The sequence below is a fragment of the Callorhinchus milii genome, unplaced genomic scaffold, assembly GCF_018977255.1.
Source record: "Callorhinchus milii isolate IMCB2004 unplaced genomic scaffold, IMCB_Cmil_1.0 Scaffold1, whole genome shotgun sequence".
NCBI classification, from domain to species: Eukaryota; Metazoa; Chordata; class Chondrichthyes; order Chimaeriformes; family Callorhinchidae; genus Callorhinchus; species Callorhinchus milii.
This window is the reverse complement of record NW_024704742.1, coordinates 115,706,395-115,732,018: the sequence shown is the minus strand read 5'-3', so window position 1 is coordinate 115,732,018 and position 25,624 is coordinate 115,706,395. Positions and strand designations below refer to the sequence as shown.

General features: G+C 43.2%; 1 protein-coding gene across 1 annotated transcript in view; it reads right to left on the bottom strand.

Annotated features, from left to right (window-relative positions):
• The window catches only part of tnpo1 (transportin 1), a 74,895-nt gene that overhangs the window by 28,924 nt on the left and 20,347 nt on the right, over positions 1–25,624 (bottom strand). Inside the window, 2 exon segments of the mRNA XM_007899794.2 lie at positions 2,005–2,111; positions 4,995–5,144. Of these exon segments, the coding sequence (XP_007897985.2) occupies positions 2,005–2,111; positions 4,995–5,144 (257 nt within the window).

Sequence of the window (25,624 nt, the reverse complement as noted above, 5' to 3'; positions counted from 1 at the left end):
GTTTGATCTACGTTGATTTAAACCCAATTTACTTCAACTTGCAGTAGGAATAACATATCCTCAAAATGTATCTCTTTGACCCCATTTTTGGTTATTTTTACGCTCCCCCCAGCTCAGAATTGTCAAATGCTTTAGTTCGTGAAAAGCGCTTTAAAAGTATAAAATTTTATTGAACTGAAGAAAGATAAATTTCAAAGCAATGCAATTTAGCAGGATTTCAACAATCCAAAAAAATGGTGACAATACACCAACTCTTTTTATAACTATACCAATTATAACAAACATGAAATCCCATGAATGTATTTTTTTTAAATGCAGATTGTTGTTTTAAAGGCTAGGTAAGAAGAATGACAACTGCAAACAAAATAAGTTTCACTGCTGTCATAGTTACGTATAACAGATATTTAAATAGGCAGTGCTAGCTTAAATTAGGCATCTTTTTAAAAAAGTTAATAAATTGTTAATTCCCTGTATCCTTATTTCATTCCGATAATTCAGCTAGGATGTTGCCAAGAGCCAACATCAGGCATAACCTCACTTATTAAGTGGCTACACTGAACCAACACAGATTAGGATCGTTTTTATTACTAATACAGATAATCAATCATTTTGTAATTTAATACTAGCCGACTGTTGCAGGACACTTAGTTAATAATGAATTACAAAATGATTAAAGCATGTTCCTCATCATCTCTAACCATCTTAGATTTGCTGGCTATTTCCTGAAAAGGGATAAACTTTATTGCTGAATTTAGCAACTGCAAAGCTGAATAATAAATTTACATGCAGGCAATTCAAACTGGAGTGATCTAAACGTGTGGACTGTCAGCAGAGCCAAGGAAATTCTTGTCACTTGGGCTTATCAATTTTGGACATCATAATCAATGTGCTCAGGAATGCTAAACAAGTAGTTAATGCAATTTTATAACAAATTAAACTAAATTCTTTCTTTCTCCACTATTTTTCTGTCGAAATCAAGTCTTTTCTAATTGCACTTTATTTTTTCTGCTTCCTAATTTAGCTCAAATTTAAAACATTCTTTTTCCTCTAGCCTCCACAAACCTTTAGGGTTTTGTGTCATCTGGGTTTGAGCATCCGGGTTTGGGATTTAAGGGAGTGGAGGTAGCTGTTGTACCAGAGCCGAGTGGGTGGATTTGGAGACAGTCTGGATTTTCAAGTGGGGCAAGGGAATTGAAAGTGGAGGAGAGATGATCGCTGAGCAGCTTGTTGGCTCGATCAGGATCACTGCAGTAAATTCATTGAAACGTTTAGAGAATGGTTTTGAACAAATTTTGCTTCTCAGTTTCGGTCTTTTTTTCCTTCCATAAGTACAAATCACCTGATGTTAACAAATATTTATTGATACTAAAAGGTTGTAATTTTTTCTAGCCAAGATGGAAAATACGAGTGCTGGGAAATATTTTCAGCAAACACTATCAGGATCAAACTATAAAGAGACTGAGTAAAAAAGTTTTCCCTCCTCAATTTCAATCACAAATACTGTTACTGCATCAGGATGAACTTTTTAATTTGCCACAGCAGCTAAGAAAGTTATTGCTAATTTGTACTCAATAATGGACATTTTTATGCTCTGTGCACACCAGACTTAGATTTGCACTTCCCAATTCATTTCATGATTTCAACTCATTTCTCCAATAAATTTCATCAGTTAAAATAGTTCCCCCAACTACAGGGCAAAGAGAAAATGCACATCACTGAACCCATATCCCAGAGTTAAATAGATATAAACTTGCTGAAATTTCATAAGCGATTCTAACAGTAGAGGGACTGTCACTTTCTTACTTTTGAAACCCCTTCTTGAGTTATAGAAAGACTAACTACATTTAGTCTAGTCTGTAGGAAATGCTTAGATCGTTTTCTAATTTGGCTACCATAGATCACATTCCTTCCCAAAGTGAATACAGTGCAATACTTCAGCCTTTAGACTAAAATTACCAGTTGCTTTTGCATCACTTAAAATGCCTGATCTAAAACAAAACTTACTTCACAGGTATTATAGTCTTCTGAATCCAAAAGGCTACAGAGCTTTGGTAAGAGGTCTGGCCAGTTCTGTAGTTCACCTTTTGAGGCTATTGTAGTAATCAGAATACCTGTAAAGGGCAACAAAATAGAAAATTATTAAAACATTTATGGCACAGACTCACCTACAAATTAGAATGCAATACGAAACAGTTCACGTTCCTTTGAAGAAATTTTAAGGTCTAGGCGAAGCATACTTTTTCGGGTCAGCCAGGTATCTGACAAATGTAGAAATTCAACACGATACTCAATAGTATCCAAACCAACAACAACAACAAAATTGCATTTATGTAGCGGTTTTGATTGGCACTCAAGCTGGGGTTTGGAATCAAGAGGGATAGAGCAAGGGGGGGTTAGTTGGGTGTGAAAATGACCGAAGGCATGGTCGAAGGCGGCAATGCTCCACAATGGAGTTTCGGGGGTGGGGGGAGGGCTAACAAGGCTAAAGACTGGACCACCGATGTCCAGCGAGCAGGGAGTTAGTAGTTAAACCTGGACATATTGAAGGCATGGATGAGGGTCTCAGCAGCCTGAGGGGAGAGACAGTCATGGGAGGTAGGCAATGTTGCAGAGGTGTCGAAAGGCAGAACGGATCATGGGACAGATGTAGGATCTAAGACAATTGAGAGTCGAACAAGACACCTCAATCTTGTCGACATTTAACTGGAGAAAATTGGCTCTCACCCAGGATTTGATGTCTGACAGGACATTCTGTCAGGACAGAAGTAGTCATGTAGTCGAGGGTGGAAGCAGAACCCACTGGAACTCCCTCCTTCAACCTATCCTTCTCACCACCCTTTTCTATCTTCAAAAGCCACCTAAAAACCTATGTCTTTGGTCACCTCCCTATTCCTGTTAGGTAAGGGTGTGGAGAAAAGGCTGGTAAATGGAGTTGAGGTACAGATCAGCCAAAATCTACTATAATGGTGTAACAGGCCTGAGGGGCTGAATGGCCTACTAACCCCCACCCCCTTGCTCAGTTATGGACTCAGCCTCAACAACAATTTGCAGGAGTGACACTGCCCCTCTCTCAGTGGCACAAGGAAATCATGCTGAATCACACCATCAATAATTTACATCAGCAGCTCTTTTCTGAAACCTTTCAAACATATCAATATCCTTTGAAGGCACTGGACCCAAAGCTGCAATGCGGCTTACTAGTCATCTGTACAATGTTATAATAACTGCTTTCCATTTATAGTCAAATGTCCTTGAGATATAACCTAGTATTTAATTAAATTTGTTAACAGCTTCACATCGATTGGAAAAGTCAGTGAATGATCAATCACATTTAGATTTTTTTCATTCTACACCTCTGCTAAAGGACCCTCATCATTTATACATGGATATCGTTTCCTTTACCATTATGAATTTTCTTGCATTTATCAACATTAAAATCCATCTGCTATCCACTTCTCAGCTCATCTGTTTTAGTTAGTTCAGTTTGTCCTTTATGTTTCTATCTTATATTAATCACCTTGCCAAATAGCCTGGTGGATTCAGCAAATTTTATATGACAATACAAAATTCTCCCTTCTTAGTCGTTGATGAATAGCGTGAACCGCAAGAAGCCCAGTTACCCACACAACTCATCTGTCAGAGGTCCCACCTGTCTGTTCAGTGGACGTTAACAATCCCATGGCACTAATCAAAAGATAAGGGAATATCTCCTGGACCAACACTCCCCCATATAAATAAGTTATTCAGTTCATGACTATTTGTGGGACATTGTTGTGTTGCAAAGGATGTTTTAATGTCCACTTGAACCACAACAAGATTACATTTGTACAGCGCCTTTCACGTCGGGAGGACGTCCCAAGGTGCTGGACAGTGTACAGCATTTCAGACCTGAGCTGGGGTCAGGAAGGGAGGGGAAGGGGGGTGACCGATGACATGGTCGAAGAGGAGGGTCTTGCGGCGGGACTTGAAGGAGGCTAAGGAGGGGGGGGGGGGCAGAGTGATTGGGGGATGGAATTCCAGAGGTTGGGGGCAGAGTGGCTGAAGGCTCTCCCGCCAATGGTGGGGCAGGTGGGTCGGGGGATGTGGAACAGGCCAGAGCCGGCTGAGCAGAGGGAACGGGCGAGTTGGTATGGGGTTAGGAGGTCGCAGAGGTAAGGTGGGGCGAGGCTATTGAACAGATATTATTATTATATATATTATGTATATATATATATATTATTAAGATATTATGAACAGGAAGCATGCGCTCAGTCTTACGTATCATCGAAAGACAGGACCAACAATTTGGACTAGTACAGATGATTAACGCCAGGAAGCCCCAAACTACCTCTCCCGCCTACCATAGGATATGGTACATATTCTTTTAAACCATTAAATGTGAAGGTTAAGTGGAGCCACTGAATTTGAATACATACATTTGATTCCAACAACAATAAATTACATTTATATAGCGGCTTTCGTATTGTGAGGATGTCTGAAGGCACTGGAAAGTGGAGAGGAATGGCAATGGGAAGGCATGGTTAATGAGGAAGGTCTGGAGATGGATCTTGAAGGGGGCAAGGCACAGGATTTCCGGGACGGAGTTCCGAAGGTGGGGTGCAGAAAGGCAAAATCAGATGCTGAATCAACTGAGTTTGAAGGCTGCTATTTGAACGTCCAAATTTCTGTTTCTTCTATTGTTGCTCTACTTCTTTTAATAGTCCTTTCAGTTAACTTAAAATGACTTTTGAAGCCACTGCTCAAATCTATGATGGCTTGTAAGTTGTTGCTAGTGCAAAAATCCACTGATTACTTTGCACTCCTTCTCTTGAAATATTTGACTCACCTGTACCAAAAACAATTGCGACCTAATTAATTAAGGATTATGTTGTTGGTCCAGTAACTCTTGCATTATCCAAAATGTCCTAATGTATAAGAGACCCTCTGCTCTGTTGGTATGAATTATGCACACGCTTTAAAAGTTCTGAAAAACCCTTTCAAATTGTAACACTTACCCACAGTGGCTCGAATTAAAGCCGAGGAGTCACCAATATTTTTCAGACATTCATTTTTAATGAAGTCGGTTACACCATTTGGAAAATTGTGTAAATGCGCTTTCACATTGTTCTTCAAAATCAGACCACTCAAGGACCGGGTGGGCTCATCTGTAAAAAAAAATAGTATTCAGAGATTGATGAATATAGTATTCAGGGCTTTCAGGATTTTATGCAGTAAATTTTCAGTATAAACTTAAAATAATTACTTCAAAATATTGTTAATTAAAAATTCATCATTACATAACTACTTTTTGGCTCCTCATTAAAACCAAAAAGTACAAATAGAAATGTATCAGTATTATAAATGCACCATGCTCAAATCTACAATAGGTTGTAAGTCGTTGCTAGTGCGAAATCTATTTTATTTGATTATATCAGGTTTAATTACTTCACTTCATTTCCAGACCAAACAACAAAGCTGTTCATCATTCCAGCGCCCTACAAATACTACTGTGTCCAACAGCTCCATCTTTTCAAGATTAGAAATTCATCTAATATTGGTACCACCTGTATGTTTGCAGCCTATTCTACTTTCCCTTCCCCAGTGTGGCACTTTTTCCGTCAAAAGTTAAGTATGTTCACATCCTTCTATACATATGCATGTATAGCCTGTTGCTTTTACTCATTTAAAATTTCAGAGAGGAGAAAATTGTAAGCAGTACATAAGCAAACGGAAAACGTATCATAGAGCCACAGAATTGTAGTATACAGTCGGAGGCTATTCAGCCCGTGTTTTCGTACTGGCGTTTGCTCCTCCAAGAAGCGACCCGTTCTAATCCCGAACTCTTGCTCTTTCCCTGTATCTTGAATACCTATTTAGCATACCCGACCCCTGCGTGCGTTTATCGAATTCTCTCTCAAAAGCCCAACCGTCACTGCTTCAACAGGCTCCCTGGCAAATCATTCCATTCTCTGACAGTCCTCTGGCGAAAGTTATTCCAAACCTCTCCTTTTATTCGCCTTTCACAATATTTAATTCATGTCCTGTTGTCATTGAAATCTATATTGGTAGAAAGTTTAATTCTTTCAAACGTTTTCATTAACTTAAATAACTGTATCATATCACCCTCACCTCTCATCCCTGTTCATAGCCATATCCTTTCAATTTTTGATAATTCTTATTCCGATCCTCTCCACAACTCAAACACCCATTCTATAATGTAGTATCCAAAACTGCTCACAATATTGCAGCAGGCCTAACCAATGCCTTATTTAGATTCAAGATAACTTTTATAGCTAACGGTTATATACAAAACCCTAGAACCACGTTTGCCTCTTTAATTATACATTGTGACCCAGATCCCTCTGTTCCTCAACTCCATTAAGATCCAAGCACACAGTGTATAATTCACTCCATTCTCTTTCTCCCAAAATGCCCGTCTCTCATTGTTTGTGAGAGACAGAGGGCAAGAGAAGAGATGGACAGAGGGCAAGTAATAGAGAGACGGACAAGGGAGACACACACACAAACGCATTAAAAACAAATTTGCATTTAAATAGCGCCTGTAATGTCAGAACAACCACCCAAGGCTCTGGACAGTCCAGGGTTTGCATCTGAGCTAGGGGTGGGTGGGTCGGTGGGGTAAGATGATCACAGGCGCAGTTAAAGAGGAAGTCTTGAAGCAGATCTTAAAGGAGCTGAGGGAAGGGGTAAGTTATAGGGACTTTGTGTCGTTCAAGAGAGCGGGTTAATAGTCTGAAGCCAATGGCTGATGGGTGGGGGGGGTTAAGGAGGAGTGTCGTGAAGTATGACGGTGCCTAATGAGCAGACATGCACATACACATACAGAAAGAAAAGGAAAGAACTGAAAGAGAAAAGGAGAGATGAGCCAGGGCACAGACAGAGCAATCCAGAGACAGAGCCAAGGCAGAGTCAGAGAGAGAGAGAAAGGCAGGTAGAGAGAGGGACAGTCAGAGAGACAAGCAGACGGAGAGAGAGAGTTAGAAACCGAGAGAGACAGGTAGACAGTGAGAAAGAGGGGGGCAGACAGAGTGAGAGACACAGGCACAGAGAGAGTGAGAGAGCCTGACAGACAGAAACCCATAGATAGGTAGGCAGGTAGAGACAGACAGACAGGCAAGCAAAGAAGGGTTGACAGACAGGCAGGCAGAAACCCAGACTGTCAGACAGACATATGGGAAGACAGACGGATAGACGGGCAAGCAAATGGGCGGGCAGGACAGACAAGATGACCGATGCACAGATGGGGTGACATGAGGGCAAACAGACAGGAGGGTAGACAGACGGACAAGAGGGCAGATAAGACAGAAAGACAGACAGGAACAGGCAGGCAGACAAACAGACAGGGTGACAGACCCACAAATGGGATGACAGACCCACAGACGGGATCATACATACAGACAGGAGGGCAGGCAGACAGACAAGAGGGCAGACGACAGACGGGAAGACAGATGGATGGGCAGGCAGATTGCCAGGAAGGCAGATAAAAAGCAAGACTGAGAAACAAGAGGGGAGACAGCCAGAGAGGCAGAAAGGAAGGCAGTCAGCCAGAGAGAGACAGAGAGATATGAAGGCAAACAAGTATGCAGGCAGACAAACGTGCAGGCAGACCGAGACGGAGAAGGATAGAGAGGGGGCGAGACGGGCAGGCAAACAGAGAGAGACAAGTAGAAAGAGAGGGAGATGGGCAGATAAGAGAGAGAGAGAAAGAGAGAGGGAGAGAACCGATAGGGACAGGTAGGAAGACAGTCAGAGAGGTGCAAAGAGTGGCAGACAGCAGCGCAGAAAGAGCGTCACAGAGAGCAGCAGAGTGACAGAAGCAAGAGAGGCAGATAGAGAGGCAGGCTTAGACAGATAGAGAGAGGCAGGCAGAGACAGACAGGGAGGCAGTCAGAGACACACAGAGAGGCAGACAGAGAGACAGAGAAAGACAGGCTGACAGACAGGCAGGAAACAAAAACTTCTATTTATATAACGCTGTTCATGAGACATCCGACCGACAGAGAGAGCGACCGACAGACAGAGAGAGCGACCGACAAGAGAGAACGACCGACCGACAGAGAGGGCGAACGACCGACAGACAGAGAGGGCGAGCGAGCGACCGACCGACAGAGAGGACGAGCGACCGACCGACAGAGAGGGCGAGCGACCGGCAGACAGAGAGGACGACCGACCGGCAGACAGAGAGGGTGACCGACTGACAGACAGAGAGGGCGACCGACCGACAGACTGACTGACCCACCAACCAACCAACAGACAGAGACCAACCGACGGACAGAGAGACCAGACAGACATCGACTGACAAACAGACAAACCGACCGAGACTGACCGATCAGCAGAAAGACTCAAACCGAGAGACTGACCGACAGACAGAGCAACCGGCCGACAGACAGAGAGACCGACTGACAGAGACACCGACCGACCGACAGACAGACAGACAGACAGACAGACAGACAGACAGACAGACAGACAGACAGACAGACAGACAGACAAGAGAGACCGACCGACAGACAAGAGAGACCGACAGACAAGAGAGACCGACCGACAGACAAGAGACCGACCGACAGACAGACAGACAAGAAAGACCGACCGACAGACAAGAGAGACCAACCGACAGACAAGAGAGACCGGCCGACCGACAGACAAGAGAGACCGACCGACAGACAGACAAACAAGAAAGACCGACTGACAGACAGACAAGAAAGACCGACCGACAGACAAGAGAAACCGACCGACCGACAGACAAGAGAAATCGCCCGACCGACCGACAGACCAGAGAGACCGACCGACAGACAAGAGACCGACAGACCGACAGACAAGAGAGACCGACCGACAAGAGAGACCGACCGACAGACAAGAGAGACAGACAGACAAGAGAGACTGACCGACCGACAGACAAGAGAGACTGACCGACCGACAGACAAGAGAGACCGACCGATAGACAAGAGAGACCGACCGAGACAGACAAGAGAGACCAACCGACAGACAAAGAGACCGACCGACCGACAGAGTCCGACCGACAGACAGACAGAGAGACCGACCGACAGAGTCCGACCAACAGACAGAGAGACCGACCGACTGACAGACCGACAGAGAGACTGACCGACAGACAATAGAAACAGAGACCGATCGACAGACAGAGAGACCGATAGAGAGCCAGACAGACAGAGAGCCAGACAGTAGATCTTTCCGTCAACAGCACCTTTCAATGACTGAGTATTTTGTTTCCTTCCTGAGCAGCTTGGCATCATAGAGTTGGGTCCTCCAGTGCTGAAGAGGTGGACAGGAAGCAAAACGAGGTACAACTCATCAGCAGGGATAGACACCCCTGAGTTTTAATTGCGATAAATGATGATACTGTTGAATAACATACAAGCACATCAAGACGTTCGGATGATGGGGAGATGCTGCTTCTTGTCTGTTTTTTCATGTCTGAATGATATTGATATTTCTTTCAATGGAGCCAGCCTGTACTTTGCATACCAAGTCAAGTATCTTGACATGGTTTCTGTTGAAATTACTACTTAGTAACAGTTCAGATTCTAAAATAGCTTGCAGGTGCAGGTTACCACCAAAAACTACACAAATTTCACATGAATTAATATCATACTTTAATAATAATAATTATTATTATTGTAATAATTATTCATACTTTACACCAAGATGTATTTAATGGGCACCAGTAAGTAATGAGGATTTTTGCACATTAACTGCAGAGCTTAAAGCAATATCATGTAAATTGGTATTGGAAAAAAACAGACAGAAGAAATGCTATAGGACTAGTGGTGCTGTGGGAGGTAAAATTTGAAAGATGGTGAATGACAGTTGACTTACTAAAAGCAATTCCTTTCTTTTCAGCACTCCCTCAAGAAACTCTTTGAGCTGGAGTGCTGGTGGAGAAAACTGGAGTGAATCTGATCATCAATTCTTGCAATTTTAAGGACCTCTTGCAATGATTAAAATAGAATCTGCTTTGAGCCTCCATTGTTGCTTCTATACAGTACTGAAAATATTTCCCCGTGCCCTTAACTGCTCCTCTTTAATTCTATGATTAGCTATGGATTACCATACTTCAAGCTGCAACACCCTGCCCAGAATAGCACCATCTCTTTACCCTTCATATTGAAAATCCATGTGTTATTTCAGTAAAGAGAAAAACTCCAAGATAAAGACAAAAGGCCATGCGTAAAAAGCATTCAAGAATATTTTTTTATTTAAACTCAATAATATTAAAACAAACTCATTGAACTATTATGGCCTCACACAGAGGGCCAGATGACCTTGGAGGAAAGAGGAAAACTTTGTCACATTACACTTCTGGTGCATATTCGACAAAGTTGCATACCCAGCCAACATGCAAAATTGATGGAAACATCCCAGCAGTTTCCATCATAAGCTCACGTTGGTAATAGCAGTAAATTTGCAAACTAGCGAATTTCACCCCAACCTATCATCTCACAAATGACACAAAAATTCCCTTACAGTGTATAAGCAATGCGAATTTTTACAAAAGTGTGGATAAAATTATTTGATCAGTCTATAGAATACACTGTACAGCCATATCCTCCAGCTTTTTGTCAAGCAATACAGTCAAACCACATACAAGACCTCACTCCATTCTATCTTTGCAACCTCCTCCAACCATACCACTTCTTCCTTCGTTCCGCAGAAACTGGCCTATTTCATGTCTTTACCCCCACCATCAGTTAGAGCTTTCAGCGATTCTGACCACACTCTCTGGAATTCCATCTCAGTGTTCCTGGGCCTCCTTCCCTCTCTACCCTCTTTCAAGGTCCTTCTCAAAACCTACATCTTTTACCATGCCTTCAGTCATCTTTCCCCTCTGCTCCCACCTCCAGCTCAGATGTCCATCCAGCACAGTGAAGCACTTTGAGACATCCTCCCAATGTGAAAGCTGCTACATAAATGTAAATTGTATTGTATTATAATATGCCCTGGTATAGGACTATTCCATGACTAAAGTAGTCAGACACACTTCAGCAGAAAGTAATCGGTGGCACTTCCTACATGGTAATGTGAAGCAACCGGAGACCCACAAGTGGAGACCATGCCATTTGTTTTGTAAGAAGTATTTTTAGCTCATTGTAAAAAGCAATCAAGTTTGCACTAAATACTAAATCTGTCTGAACTCCGAGAGAGATTAAATAAATGCAAGTTGTTGTTGAATTTTCAAATTGATGCATATATTACAGCAGGACTATTTTGAACAGGGAGCACCAACTGCTGTTTTTGGCAGGATAAAAAAAAGTGCATTATTTGGACCAAATGTTTTACACCAATACTCTGGAACCCCAACCATCAAATTAGAATTTGAGGAATGAATAGATATATTGGTTATTTTTTATGGTTGGATCTATGTAAAGTTAGGCTCTATACATCTGTGCAGTTGGACTACTGGCTAGTATATTTATATTTATCTAACTATTACTAATACAATAATAACTTCAATATCGGCTGTTAATTCAGATCACTTGAAATACTTATTTGCATACAGCAATAAATAGGATCGGGATTTTTAATGTTGAAATTGAAAGAATCTTACTATATGTTTCCTGTAGCTATTAGCTATTTAGGCACAGCGTTATACTCCAAGATATAGCCACAATGAGCAGCAAACATGTCTAGCATACCAATAATAATCATCCTGCATTTGACATAACGCCTTATTACGTCTTCGAGACATCTCAAAGCGCTTCAAAGAATATACTGTAAAGTGAGTTGACTGTTTATTTTGTGGGCAAAATGCAGCAGGTAATTACGCACAGCAGTGTCCCACAACACTAGTGGATTGAGTGACCACATTTGTTTTTTCTTTTTGAAGGGATCATTATCCCCAGAAAAGTGATCTACCAATCGACTAACAACTGGGTTCCTACTTACTGCTGGATAAACAGAGGCGTGAGTAAGGAAACTTGCCCAACGTTTCGCACTGCCTGGAAATCGAACCCAGGTCCTCTCGCTTGCGAGATGAGTGTTCTAACCACAAAGCTACTGGGCTCCACAATCAATGATCAATGTGGCACTCAATGAAGCTTTGTATCAGAATCTCTCTAAAAGTATTTTTTTTTAAATAATGTGCACCTGATTTTATTTTATTCAGCATCAAACTTGTGGACATCGTTACCATATGGCCAGCATGTTCTGATATATTACAGTAATCTTATGGAATGAAGGCGAGAGTTAAGTTAGCTTAGTCTAAATACTGAAAGTCCTTTCAAATGGGTACTGCTTTGTTTTACAGCTTGATGAAAGTTATGACTTCATGCAAAGATCTTCGGTCAGCAAAAAGCACGCAAATGAAATTTATAAGTTTAAATATAATGCTTAAAAAGCCTGTTAAGTCTCCAATTTGGATTTTAAAAAAATCTACCGAACTTTATCTAGGTTGACTACTCTCAGAATTTGTCAAATCAGTTAGAAACACTAGAAACAGATCGGCTTGGGTGCAATGTACAGTGGCTTGAGATATCTTCCTGATGCTATATAAATGCAATCTGTTGTTGTTTTTGGAGGAGTTAACATCATATATGGATGTCCGACAACCATTAGTAGAACAACAGCACTGTTGTTAATTTTAGAAACACAACAGACAAATTAATATCCTAGTGCTTCATCACTGTAATACAGGAACATAAGAATTCAATGATAAAACCCTCTGTATAGGCTGGTTCCACCTGTTAGTTTTGATGGATATTTTCTTTACCTAGACTCAATGGATTTACTAAGGTCATAGAATCTTACAGCACATAAGAAGACCATTCGGCCCATCATGCCTGTGCCAGCTCTTTGAAAGAGCTATCGAACTAGTCCAACTCCCACTCTTACCCCATAGCCCTGCAAATTTTTCCTTTTTAAAGTTCCAATTCTCTGTTGAAAGTTACTATCGAAGCTGCTTCCACCAGGCAGTTTTAATAAAATAATAGCAAATTAATAATAATCCTTGCATTTGATATGGTTAAGGCTTCTGATTTTCAGTTTCAACCAATAAACACAGAATAAAACACCCTTGATACAAAAAAAATAAATTGGCTTTTATCCAAATAAACATTAGAAAAACATCAACAATGATTGACTTCACCCTTTCCCAGTGCAGTCTGTTTATGCAGGTGACATGTCTGATATGTGATATGCCTGTTCCCAGGCTTGTACATAACATTCATTTATGCTGGGTATTTTAAACTTGTCCTGAGTGGCAGCACATTCCTACATTTCTATTAGATACTCTGTACATAGGGAGGATCTTAAACAGGGTTTCTTATACTATAAATTGTGGATGCAATTTTTTTTAAGCGAAACAATGTCAAGGTTTTATAGAGAGATGAGGAGATGAATATAGCACATGAATTTACAAGGGTTCTGGCGCAATCCGATTTAAGCCATTCCCAATCAGATGGGTTGATAGGCTCATTTTTTTTTGCAAAAGGGCCAGCCACTTTATTATAATGAATTCAAATTTGGAATTTTATTCTCATTTTTGATATATACGTCAGTGAAACTCTGATAATTCTTTACACCCTCTCCCATGCCCTGACATCTTTCCTAAAGTGAGGTGCCCAGAAATGAACCCAGTACTCCAACTGAGGCCTAACCAGCATTTTATAAATATTAACATAACCTCCTGACTTTTGAATTCTATGCCCCTATTTATAAAACCTAGTATCCCATATTTTTAACAGCTTTATCTACCTGTCCTGCCACCTTCAGAGATTTGCTTATGTGGACCCCCAGGTCTCTCTGTTCATTTGCCCCCTTTAAGATTGTACCATCTAGCTTATACCGCCTCTCTTCATTCTTCCTACCATTCGCATTTCTCCACATTAAACCTCATCTGGCACTTTTTCTACCTATTTTACCAAATCTGTCCAAGTCCTCTTGGAGTCTGATGCTATCCTCCTCACCATACTTTTCCAAGCTTAGTATCATCTGCAAATTTGGAAATTGTGCTCCCTATATCCAGGTCCAGATCATTAATATTGATCAGAAAGAGCAGTGTCCCAATACTGACCCCTGAGGGACACCACTACACACCTCCCTCCAGTCAGAAAAGCAACCGTTTACTACCACTCTCGGGTTTCTGTCTCCTAGCCAGTTCTGAATCCATGTTGCCATGGTCCCTTTAATACCGTGGGCTTTTATTTGTTTATACGTCTCTTATGTGGCACTTTGTCAAATGCCTTTTGAAAATCTAGATAAGCTATGTCTACTGAAATACCTTCATCCACCGTATCAATCACTTCAAAAAATTCTATTAGGTTTGTCAGACACGATCTGCCTTTAACAAATCTGTGTTGACTGTCCTTTATTAAACCATATTTTTCTAAGTGAGAATTTATATTGTCCCGGATTATAGTCTCCAGAAGTTTCCCTACTACTGTTGTTAGGCTGATTGGCCTGTAGTTCTCAGGTTTATCCTTCTGCCCCTTTTTGTACAGGGGAGTAACATTTGCAACCTTCCAGTCCTCTGGCACCACTCCAATGTCCAAAGAGGATTGAAAGATTCTGGCCAGAGCCTCCACTATTTCCACCCTTGCCATGCCCGAGAATCTAGGATGCATCAGTAACCTAGGATGCATCCGTCCGGACCATGGTCTCCTGGTGGACAGCCTTTTTAGCACCTCTTCTCCATTGATTTTTATCATATCCAATTTTTGTTCACACGCCTGCAAAACTGTGGCATTGGTTGCATCGTCTTCTTTTGTGAAGACAGTTGCAAAGTACAAAGTACATCAGTCATGCCTTCTGCCTCAACAAGAAGATTTCTACTTGGGTCTCTAATTGGACCCACCCTACTTAGACTAACCTTTTATTCTTAATATGCTTATGTTTCCTGCTAGTCTTTTCTCGTACAATCTTTTTGCCCCTTTTATTTCCCTTTTCACTTCTCCTCTGTACTTCCTATATTCTATTTGATTATCCTGTGTGTTTTTGGACCTGACATTTGTCATAAGTCTCCTTTTTCTGTTTTATTTTAATCACAATTTTTTAATCAACTTTTTATCAAAGTTGAAGAGTTATCAAAAATATCACTGCTATTAGCCATACTTTATATGAGCAGTGTTTTATTTAATAATTAGCATAGCTACTGATGTGTAAAAAAAATTTCATGCATTGCATATACAGTATATTATACGCCTGATATATCATAATTCCAAGGGATGTAGGTATGAGTCCTCCAGGGCCGTTAGAGGGCAGGAAGACCTGCACTAACAAACACTGTGCATAGCAAGCAGCTGTCAGTGCGACAGAGCAGACCTGGGTCCCACAACTGTTAGTTTACTTTTGGCTTGTTTAAGTTTAAACCCGTTAACCTACTCCCTGCCACCAACCGCTTCCTTCTTCTTTCACCCCTTGCCCCCTCACCTGCCATACTGCCTCCTATTCCTGAAATTCCACTGAAACATCATCCACCTCCACTCCTCAAGTCACAGGTACATGCTGCTGATTGCACCTCACTCAAATCCAACCTAACAGTCCACTGCCAGATTTGGCTGCACTGCACCAATACATTTACTCTGTCTTTGTCTCAGCCAAATCGTCCTTTGTCAAAACAATGCAAGTTCACAAGAGAGGTTGGGATGAAGAAGGCTCCAGGAGATCCTGGATTTCCTTGAAACCAAAATCGAGGGGATACGTTCAGCTACCTCTGCCCCGTCCACAGCCACCCCCATAACACCTCTCCCTCATGACCCACCCCCCCCACCCATCCCCCCCTATACTCCTTCGACCCTCTCCCTCCTCCCTCTCCGCGATTATTCGCAAACTCAAACCCACCACCTGTTCCCTCAATCCCATCCCCACCTCTCTCCTCCTCTCCCAGCACCACCTTCTGGCCCCTCTCCTGTCCGACATCATCAACCTCCCTTTCTCAACTGGTTCAGTTCCAACTGCCCTAAAAACAGCTGTCATCACCCCCATCCTGAAAAAACCTTCCCTGGACCATCCCAACTTTCCAGCTACCGCACCATCGCTAACCTCCCATTAGTCTCCCAAGGTCCTGCAACGAGTCGTTGCGTCCCAGCTCCGCTCCTTTCTCTCTCGCCATTCCCTCTTTGAACCCCTTCAATACGGTTTCCGCGCTGCCCATAGCATGGAAACAGCCCTGGTCAAAGTCATTAATGACATTCTGAACATCTGTGAACAGGGCTTCCTCTGCCTCCTTGTCCTCCTCGACCTCTCTGCCGCTTTTGACACTGTCGACCACTCCATCCTCATACAATGCCTCTCCTCCTTACTTAATCATCACGGACCTGCCCTTGCCTGGTTCAATTCCTATCTCTCTCACCGTCTCCACTTTGTTGCCTCTAACGGTTTCTCCTCCAGCCCCCGCACTGTCACGTCTGGCGTCCCCCAGGGCTCTGTCCTTGGCCCTCTCCTCTGTAATATCTACATGCTCCCCCTTGGTGACATCATCCGCAGACATGGGGTCAACTTCCACATGTATATGGATGACACCCAACTCTATCTTTCTGCCTCCACCCTCAGCTCCAGGACCACTGCTGTCCTGACAGACTGCCTGTCAGACATCAAGTCCTGGATGAGGGCAAACTTCCTACAGTTGAATGTGAACAAGACTGGGGCCCTCCCGATTGGCTCGCGCCAGTGACTCTGCACCTCAGGCTCTGGCAGCATCAACTTCCATGGTTGCACACTTCAACTCACCAAGCCAGTCAGGAACTTAGGTGTCTTGTTCGACCCTCAACTGTCTTTCCTTCCCCACATCCAAGCCATGACCCGCTCTGCCTTCCCTCACCTCCGTAACATCACCCGACTCCGCCACTACCTCACACCTCAGGCCACTGAAACTCTTGTTCATGCCTTCATCACCTCCAGGCTCGACTATGCAAATGCCCTGCTTGTCGGCCTTCCCAACTCCTCCCTCCACAGGCTGCAGATAATCCAGAACTCTCCCGCACCAAACTCCGTGACCCCATCTCCCCCATTCTCGCCCCTCTCCATTGGCTCCCTATCTCTCAGAGGATCCAGTTCAAATTCCTGGTCCTCACCTACAAAGCCCTCAATGGCCTCGCCCCACCCTATCGCTTTGACCTCCTAACCTCCTACCAACCCGGCTGCTCCCTCCGCTCAACTGGCTCTGGCCTGCTCCACGTCCCCCGACCCACCATTGGCGGGAGAGCCTTCAGCCACTCTGCTCCCAACCTCTGGAACTCCATCTCCCAATCACTCCGCCTCACCCCCTCCTTAGCCTCCTTCAAGTCCCGCCTCAAAACCTTCCTCTTTGACCATGCTATTGGTCACTCCCCTTCCTCTCCCCTCTCCCCCTTGACCCCAGCTTGGGTCTGAAATGCTGTACACTGTCCAGCGTCATGGGACGTCCTCCCGACCTGAAAGCTGCTATACAAATGTAATCTTGTTGTTGTTGTTGATCCATTTCCCGTGCAGCCAACTGTGCCTCTATTTGACAAAGCCCCTCACATGGGACCTGTAGTGTACTGGTTAGACACTCAACTTGCAAGCATGAGGATCCTGGTTTAATTCCCGGGCAGGGCAAAACCTTAGGCAAGTTTCCTTACTACGCATGCCTCTGTTTATCTAGCAGTAAGTAGGAACCTAGTTGTTAATTGATTGGGAGATCGCTTTCCAAGGGTAATAATCCCTTCAAAATAAATAAATTAATAATTTGGTCACTCAATCCATGACGGTTTGTACCCAGGTTAGATGTGAACACCAAACATCTTTATGTAATTTACATACAACAAAATACACTGTATTTTCAATATGACAAAACATGGCAGACTGTCAGATATCACTCATGTGTCCTACAAATATACAACTTTCCCTTCCCAACTTGCAAGGTACTGTATTTCACACAGGTTGACCGGGTGAGTTTAACCACCTTCTGCTCTGTCGGTGTCATCATTTTCTTCTTCATCATCATCATGAACTAGCTTATCGCTCTTTGATTGCGCGGCAGTAACGTCACTATCAGAAGTCAATTCCGATACACTGACTGTAGCGTCCACATGGATGAAAACATCCTGGGAAACATACGTTGCCACAAGCTGATGGTGCGTAGCTATTCAAGGGCAGTGCTGAAAGGGCTAGATTCCTCCGATTCAACCTCCAAAACATGTTATCCTCACCAGTTGGCTGATTACAGATGAAACCCCAGGCCGGAAGCAATTGTTTGCAATTGTCTCTTGTTCCATCAAATCCCATGTTTTCCATTATCGTGATTGATGTATACCCGATCTTCCCGTTTTCGGCTTCCACGAGCGTTTGTATAGCCAGAGTCTGATAGTAATGAACTTTGAAATTCCTGATGATGCCAATGTCCAGGGGCTGAGTGTGTGACATTGTATTGGGCAGCAGAAACAGTAGATGCCCAGCCTTGAGGCCACTGACGTATGGGTCAACAACTGTCCACGATAAGGACAACCTTCCTCTTCTGTCACAGTCAAAGGCATTAACATATTGCTCGAAGATGGTGCTTACATTCAAGTTTTCGTGTTCGCTGTGTACCGATCAGGCAAGCGATTAACCTGTACCCATTGAAAACAGCAAGGTTTTGCATATTTTCCAATGACCAGATGTTTTCTTTTATCAGATCCTTCCTTCTTCGCAGCCAATAGAAAGGTGATTCGCTGCTTACTTTTCTTCACCCTTGAAAATTTTTCTCCCTTGAAAAGTAACTGCCAAAGTGAATCGATTTCATCTGCATTACAAATATCCTGCTTATATTCTGAAACAATTCCAGACAGTGATGCAGCTTTCCATTCATCAAGTTTACTTTGTTGGGTATAAGAATTGCACCACTTACTGGTATGCTTTGAGTTCTTGTTTGATGAAACCATGCCAATAAACATTTTGCAATATTACCGTGTCTGCATTCATTTTCGATTTACACTGAATCTGTCTGTAAATAGGATTGAGAATGTTGTCCTTGTTCAGTAGCCGCGAGTTGAGGATTGTTCCTGGAACATGACTTTTTTTTTTGCAATCATGGCACGTTATGAATTGCATCTGCCTCTGTTCTTATCGAAAGCGTCGTGCTTCACTTTTTTGGTAATTTTACTCATTTTAACAACCTGAATCACTCACTCAAGGCTTTAACAATCAGGGAGAACCTCACAGGAGGCAAGGACTAAAATTTCTACTCACAGAGATCTTGCCACACAATCAAAATGGCTACTATGCAAGCTTTTCCACGCGAGTGGCACAGCGCATGGCTGAGCAGTTCAGGCAAGTTTGTTCCACTGATAAATAATAATCCTTGTATTTGATATAGCACCCTATCGCGTTGTTGAGACACCTCAAAGCACTTCACACAACAAACTGTAAAATGAATTGACTGTGTACTTTGTGGATGAAAATATAGTGGAAGCCGCTTAAACTGGACACAGAGGCCAACCGTTTTGTCCAACTTAAGTGGCTTCGAATGTTAACCAAAGTTCTCTTACCTCTTGCTGCCCAGCAGACAAGCAGACGCCTCCTCCATCCCATTGCCAATCACATTGGAAGGGAAAAGAGCCAATTAGCGGGGCCTCCGAGATGATTGACAGGCTGTTTGTGAGATATTGCTGTGTGAAAATTGGCTGTCACAAATGCTACACTTCATAGTAAAATCATGTGAAGTGCTTTGAGGTGGCTCAGTGACAATCCAAATCAAATGCAAGGATTATTATTGTTACCATATGTCTTGTGATTTTAATAATCCAGGCATGCAACAAATCTTCTTTTGAAAAGCGCATATCCATTACAAAACTAATAGAGTTGGTGAAAGCTGTACACATTATACAAATGAGGGAAATTGTGTACGCCCTCCTCCCCTTCTGACCCCAAGTCTCCTTACTCCATACACCTGATAATAATCTCTCAAAAAAATAATAAATTGGCCATTTTCAATCCACGACTGTTTGTGGGACACTGCTCTGCGCAATTGGCTGCTGCATTTCGCCCATAAATACACAATCAATTCACTTTACAGTCTATTCTGTGAAGCGCTTTGAGACTTCTAGAAGACGTGAAAAGCGCTATATCGAATGCAAGGATTATTAATTTAATTTCCAGCTTGGGTCCAAAACCCAATTGTCCAGTGCCCTGGGACATCTTTCAAACGTGAATTGCACTATGCAAGTGTTTGTTGTTGTTGTTGTATGTTCCATCTTAAAATTACCTCTTCAATTGCACCTATGTAGTTTCCTCCCCTTTCTCCCTTGCTCTGGTCTCCCCTACCCCCCAACCATTATCCAACATGAAGGATGCTATTTAAATGTATGTTGCTGTTGGACAGATGGGATTAAAAGAAAGCAGATTTTGAAATGTATATTGGTCAATTTATTGACTTCAGATTCCTTCAGTTTCTCTGGTATCGAAACCCTCAGAAATTTAAACATTGTTCTCACCAGAGGGTGAAATGGCAGGGAAATGTCATGGTTAGGAAAAAAATGGCTAGTTTTAAGGAAGATTGTATATCAGGAAGATTGTATTGATAGAGTGAACCATTCTATTCTCTACTCCATTTTGCAATTACTTCTTGACCTCCACTTTATCTAAGATTTGTCATTCCAATTGTAATATTGCCTTGACTAGTGAAAGTAGAAAGTCTACTCAGCTTCTGACCCTCAATTCAAATTCCACAGTGAATTACAAGAAGCATTTTGCCAGTGGCAAAAATGCAGAAATACACCATATAGTTTCATCAAGTATTCACACATCATATTTTTAAAGAAACTATAAACTATATATACCCCGTTTCCATAAACTGGTCAAAACTACAGATTCTTAATCCCCATATTGATCAAGATGATTTATCTGATTTATGACTCATGGCCCAATATTCCAAATTGCAAGCAAGTGTTCTATATTTGCATGTGAAAAACTGTGGATTTTGGATGATCTGCAGCTTGTGAAGGGAAGAGTTGGGAAGGCCGATGAGGAGTGAGTTCCCGTAATCAAGCCTTGAGGTGACGAATGCGTGGGTGAGGGTTTCGGCAGCCTGAGGGGTGAGGCAATGGCGGAGTCTGGCAATGTTGCAGAGGTGGTGGTAGGTAGTGCCGGTCATAGCGCGGATGTGGGGGAGAAAGGACAGTTCAGGGTCAAACAAGACACCTAGGTTCCTGATTGGCTTAGTGAGGTTTTGTGTGCAGCCGTGGAGGCTAATGCTGCCAGCGCCTGAGGTGCGGAGGCGCTGGCGCAAGCCAATCAGGAGGGCCTCGGACATGCTGATGTTGAGTTGGAGAAAGTTGGCCCTCGTCCAGGACTTGATGTCGGACAGGCAGTCGGTCAGGACGCCAGTAGTCCTGGAGTTAAGGGTGGAGGCAGAGAGGTAGAGTTGGGCGTCATCCGGATACATGTAGTAATTTACCCCATGTCTGCGGAAGATGTCACCATGGGGGAGCATGTAGAGGATGAAGATGAGGGGACTGAGAGAGCCCTGAGGAACACCGCACGACACAGTGCGGGGGATGGAGGAGAAACCGTTTGCCACGACGAAGTGGAGGTGGTGTGAAAGATAGGACCTGAACCAGTCAAGGACAGAACCTTGAAGGTTGAGGTGGAAGGAGAGGTGGTGGAGGAGGACTGAGTGGTCCATGGTGTGGCAGCACGGAAACCCGTTTGGAGGGGTTCATGGAGGGAGCGAGAGGAAAAGCGAAGCTGGGAGGCAACGGGTCTCTCAAGGTCCTTGGATAGGAAGGGGAGATTTGAGATGATCCGGTAGCTAGATAGCTGTGATGGGTCGAGGGAAGGTTTCTTCAAGGTGGGGGTGATAGTGGCTGTTTTGAAGGGGGAAGGAACAGTGCCAGATGACAGGGAGAGGTTAATGATGTTGCAAGAGGTGGGCCAGAGGGGGAGGAGATCAGAGGGCTCCAGTGCAGCAGAGAGGGATTGCGGGGAGATCTTCTTCCACGGGCGGTAGAAGATGGTGGTAGGTTTGGAGGCAGTGGGAGAGGGATATTGGAGATGAAATGGTGGTCAGAGATGGCCTTGTCAGTGATGGTGACATCCGAGACGCTGAGGCCCCGGGTGATCACCAGGTCAAGCGGGTGACCGTGGGTGTGGGTAGCAGAGTGGATGTGGAGGGAGTGGTTGAGAGAGGAGACGAGAAAGGAAAAGTCTGAGGAGATGGAGCAGGAGGGGGTGAAGTGGAGGTTGAAGTCGCCTAGGATGATGAGGCGGTTGGAGCAGAGGCAGAGGGAAGCAAAGAGAGTGGAGATGTCAGAGATGAAGGTGGGAGAGGATTTTGGGGTGCGGTAGAGTAAGAGAATTTTCAGAGAGAGGTGGGAGGGATGGCAGAGGTTAAGGTGTTCGAAAGAGGGGACCGAGCCGGTGGAGTAGGGGGATAGGGAAAGTGACACCGTGGATATGAGGGCTACACCACCGCCACAACGGTTGGGATGCGGGGCATGGTGGTAAGTGTAGCTGGATGGTGTGGCCTCAGTGACGGGGAAGGTGTCATCTGGGGTGATCCAGGTTTTTGTTAGTGCCATGATGTCAATGTTCTCATCGAGGATGAGTTCATTGATGGCCAGGGTCTTATTGGAGATGGAGGGGATATTTGAAGTCCAATGCAGAGTGGACAGTTGGCAGAGTGGGATGGGAGGGGGTAGTGAAATGGTTGGCAGGATGGGTGGGGATGCAGATGAGGGAGGAGAGGTTAGCCCCCCGGGGTCAGGGTCCTGGGTGGCTTGCGGCGGTAGTGGGGAATGGGGCAGTCGGTGTGGCAGCTGCTGGACAGCCAGCGCCGAGTGCTGCAATGAGCTCGGCCGAGGATTCCCAGGCTGGAGCAGAGGGAGGCAGTGGGGGGGGGGGGGGGGGGGGGTTCAAGCAGAGATAGGAGGCGGGGAGGGCAGAGAGTAAGCAGGACAGAGCAGGAGAGTTGCAGGGAGGGGGGGCATTTTGAGGGAGGGCCAGCTCAAGTTAGGGGCGGCAGCCAAGATGCGCACGTTGAGACAAGAGGCGGCAGGTTTAGTAGGACATTGTCAACCTGCAGGAGCCTGGGGGGGCTAGAGTTGGAGCAGAGGGGGGAAGGCGCTTATTGTGGATAGCAACGAGCAGCCTGCAGGGGAAGGACAGGGGAAACAGACAGACAGACGGAGGGAGGGAGACACTGGTACAGGCTGTCCTGTACAGGCTCGAACCACCCATCCTATTAGGGCTTTGGCTTGCAGTGGGAGGATTACTCCCTGCCCCCAGTGACTGGTCCAGCCTTCCTAGTCCTGTGCTGTCATCAGCAGTGCCCTGGATTACTCCGTTCTTGTCTGGCTCAGGAACTGCACTACCAAGACCGCCACAGACGCTGGCTCGATTCCAACATTGTGTCGCTAGGCATGTCACCTTGGAGCCAGTTCTGCTCTGAGGAGACCCCGCTTAACTAGAAGATCAAAGTGCCATATGGCGACTGATAGGCGAGAGTCCTACCAACTGAGCTAGGCTGACACATATAATATAAACACTAACCACTGGTTTCAGGAAGTACAGTACAATAAACTTATAGTGCAGTCCTGTCATAATGCATAAAATTCCAACCTGTGCCAAAGGTCGGCTATCACCCTGCTCGGTTCCTACCCTAACAAATGGCCAGTGCCTGGGTCATCACTTCCCATCAATATTAATCTCTGTGAATTGCATACAAGAAATGATGTCAGTGATAATCTAATGACCAAAGACGTACGCCATTTTAATGCGAAAGCTGTCTGGTGCTCATGAAGCACAACACACCATAACTGTGTTATAAAACTATTTAGCTTTATAAAGCAACGTTTTATCACAGAGCTGCAATGACCTGACATCCAGACTGTTTACTTATCCAGGGAGAGTCTTGTCCCAATCAACACAGATATCAGGTTTCCTTCTGTAGACAATTAGACACCTTATTTAACAGGTTCTTTCAGGCTAACTGTAAATTTATTGTTATTATTGTACTAGTGAAGTTAATTTCAATTCTACAGTATATCAGATTTCTATCTTCGCATCACTGTCCATATATAACAGTCAAGTTAACATTTTCCACTTTTAGTAGTTCTTTTAGTAGCAAGTCCACAGCTCAACCACGTCAATTCACCTTCCCAAATAGCCTCTCACAATTCATTGAGAAGAAAGCTGCTGTGCATTTTCCCCCACTGTGATCAATGCACACGTACAATACTGTTTTGTGGACAAGACAACAAGCAATGAAAATCCTTAATGTTAATAGAAAGTTGAAACCATAGAAAACACCTAATTTACACAAATAGATGCATACAAATTGTCAAACAAATATGCGAGGGGTGGGAAAGAAATAGGGAAAGAAACAATGTTGATCATTTAAATGATCCGCCCAGATTTTAATCTATCGAATTTATAGGAACATAGTAACATAGGAATTGTTAGACGAAAAAAGACCAAGATCCATCTAGTTGCCTCCTGATAGTCACATGCTACAATAATGGCGATGTTGATAGCAATTAATTCTGTATTGATTAATCTACAACAGATTTGAGAACCTAAGATCAAAGTTCCCTGGTTCTGCCAAAAATACAACATACTATACGTCATGTCAAGTTTATAAACGCCACTTGAAGGCTTCCTTCCACCCACACTGTTCTAAGGTTAAGATCAAGGCTGTTACCATAGTTTTCTAACACCATTGTAAGAGCCAAAAGACAAGCCCCACCAAGATTAGCTTTTAACATGTAGAAAGAGAAATGCTCGTCTCATCAATCTAATAGCATAACATTCCAGCACAATCTGAACACACTTGTAAGTCAGATTTTTACATCACCTCCCAGAAAATAAATCATAAACGAAGACTTTTAATACTTGCTACTTTGAAATCCACAAAAGAACAGAAGTCAGTTTTAAGAAATGTCAAAATTGGAGTTTAATGCAATATCAAATAGATATTTGTTTTCACAAAAATGTGAGTATTCTAGTAATAAATGATTAATTTAATTCTGCACGATTCAAGCACTGGAAATCATTCTGCATTATGATTACTAATAATTTGCAATTTATATTTTACTTGAGACAGGTAAAAAAAGCCAAGTTTTAACAAACAATCGAAAGACAAAATTACTTGTGAAAATTGGAAAAAAAATCTTTTATTAAATAAAACCACCGATCATAAACAGAATTACTTCATGATCTGTGCAATGTCACTGGTACAGTAGGTCGATTATATTTTGTTCACTGCAAACAAACAAGCCCCTTTTCTATGGTTAATCTATTATCAATTCAACATGATCTCAGCTCTATCTTTAAAAAGTTATATGTAGACATTTGTAATATAATCTGGAATGATTCCAACAGATCCAATATTTGATCAAGGTACGACCATAAAAAATAAAACATTTTTTGATGGTTGGAATTTCATTAAATGTACCACTAGTTAGTACTTATTTGGACAAACATATGGAAATTCTTTTGTTGCTTGGCCTAATGAAGCTCTTATGACAAATTAAATCCGTTTTAAAATAATAAATATCACTTAGCAATCCAACAGGTTGCTAGGTAAAATGTTGCATTCTTGTATTCTGCAGAAATAATAAATTAGCATAACAGCAAGTAACACACAACTGACAAAGTGGGAAATCCTACATTGAAAAAGGTTTGCTAACTATTTCTGCAAAAGCAATGAATTGGTTATTGACCTTACAATGAATCCATT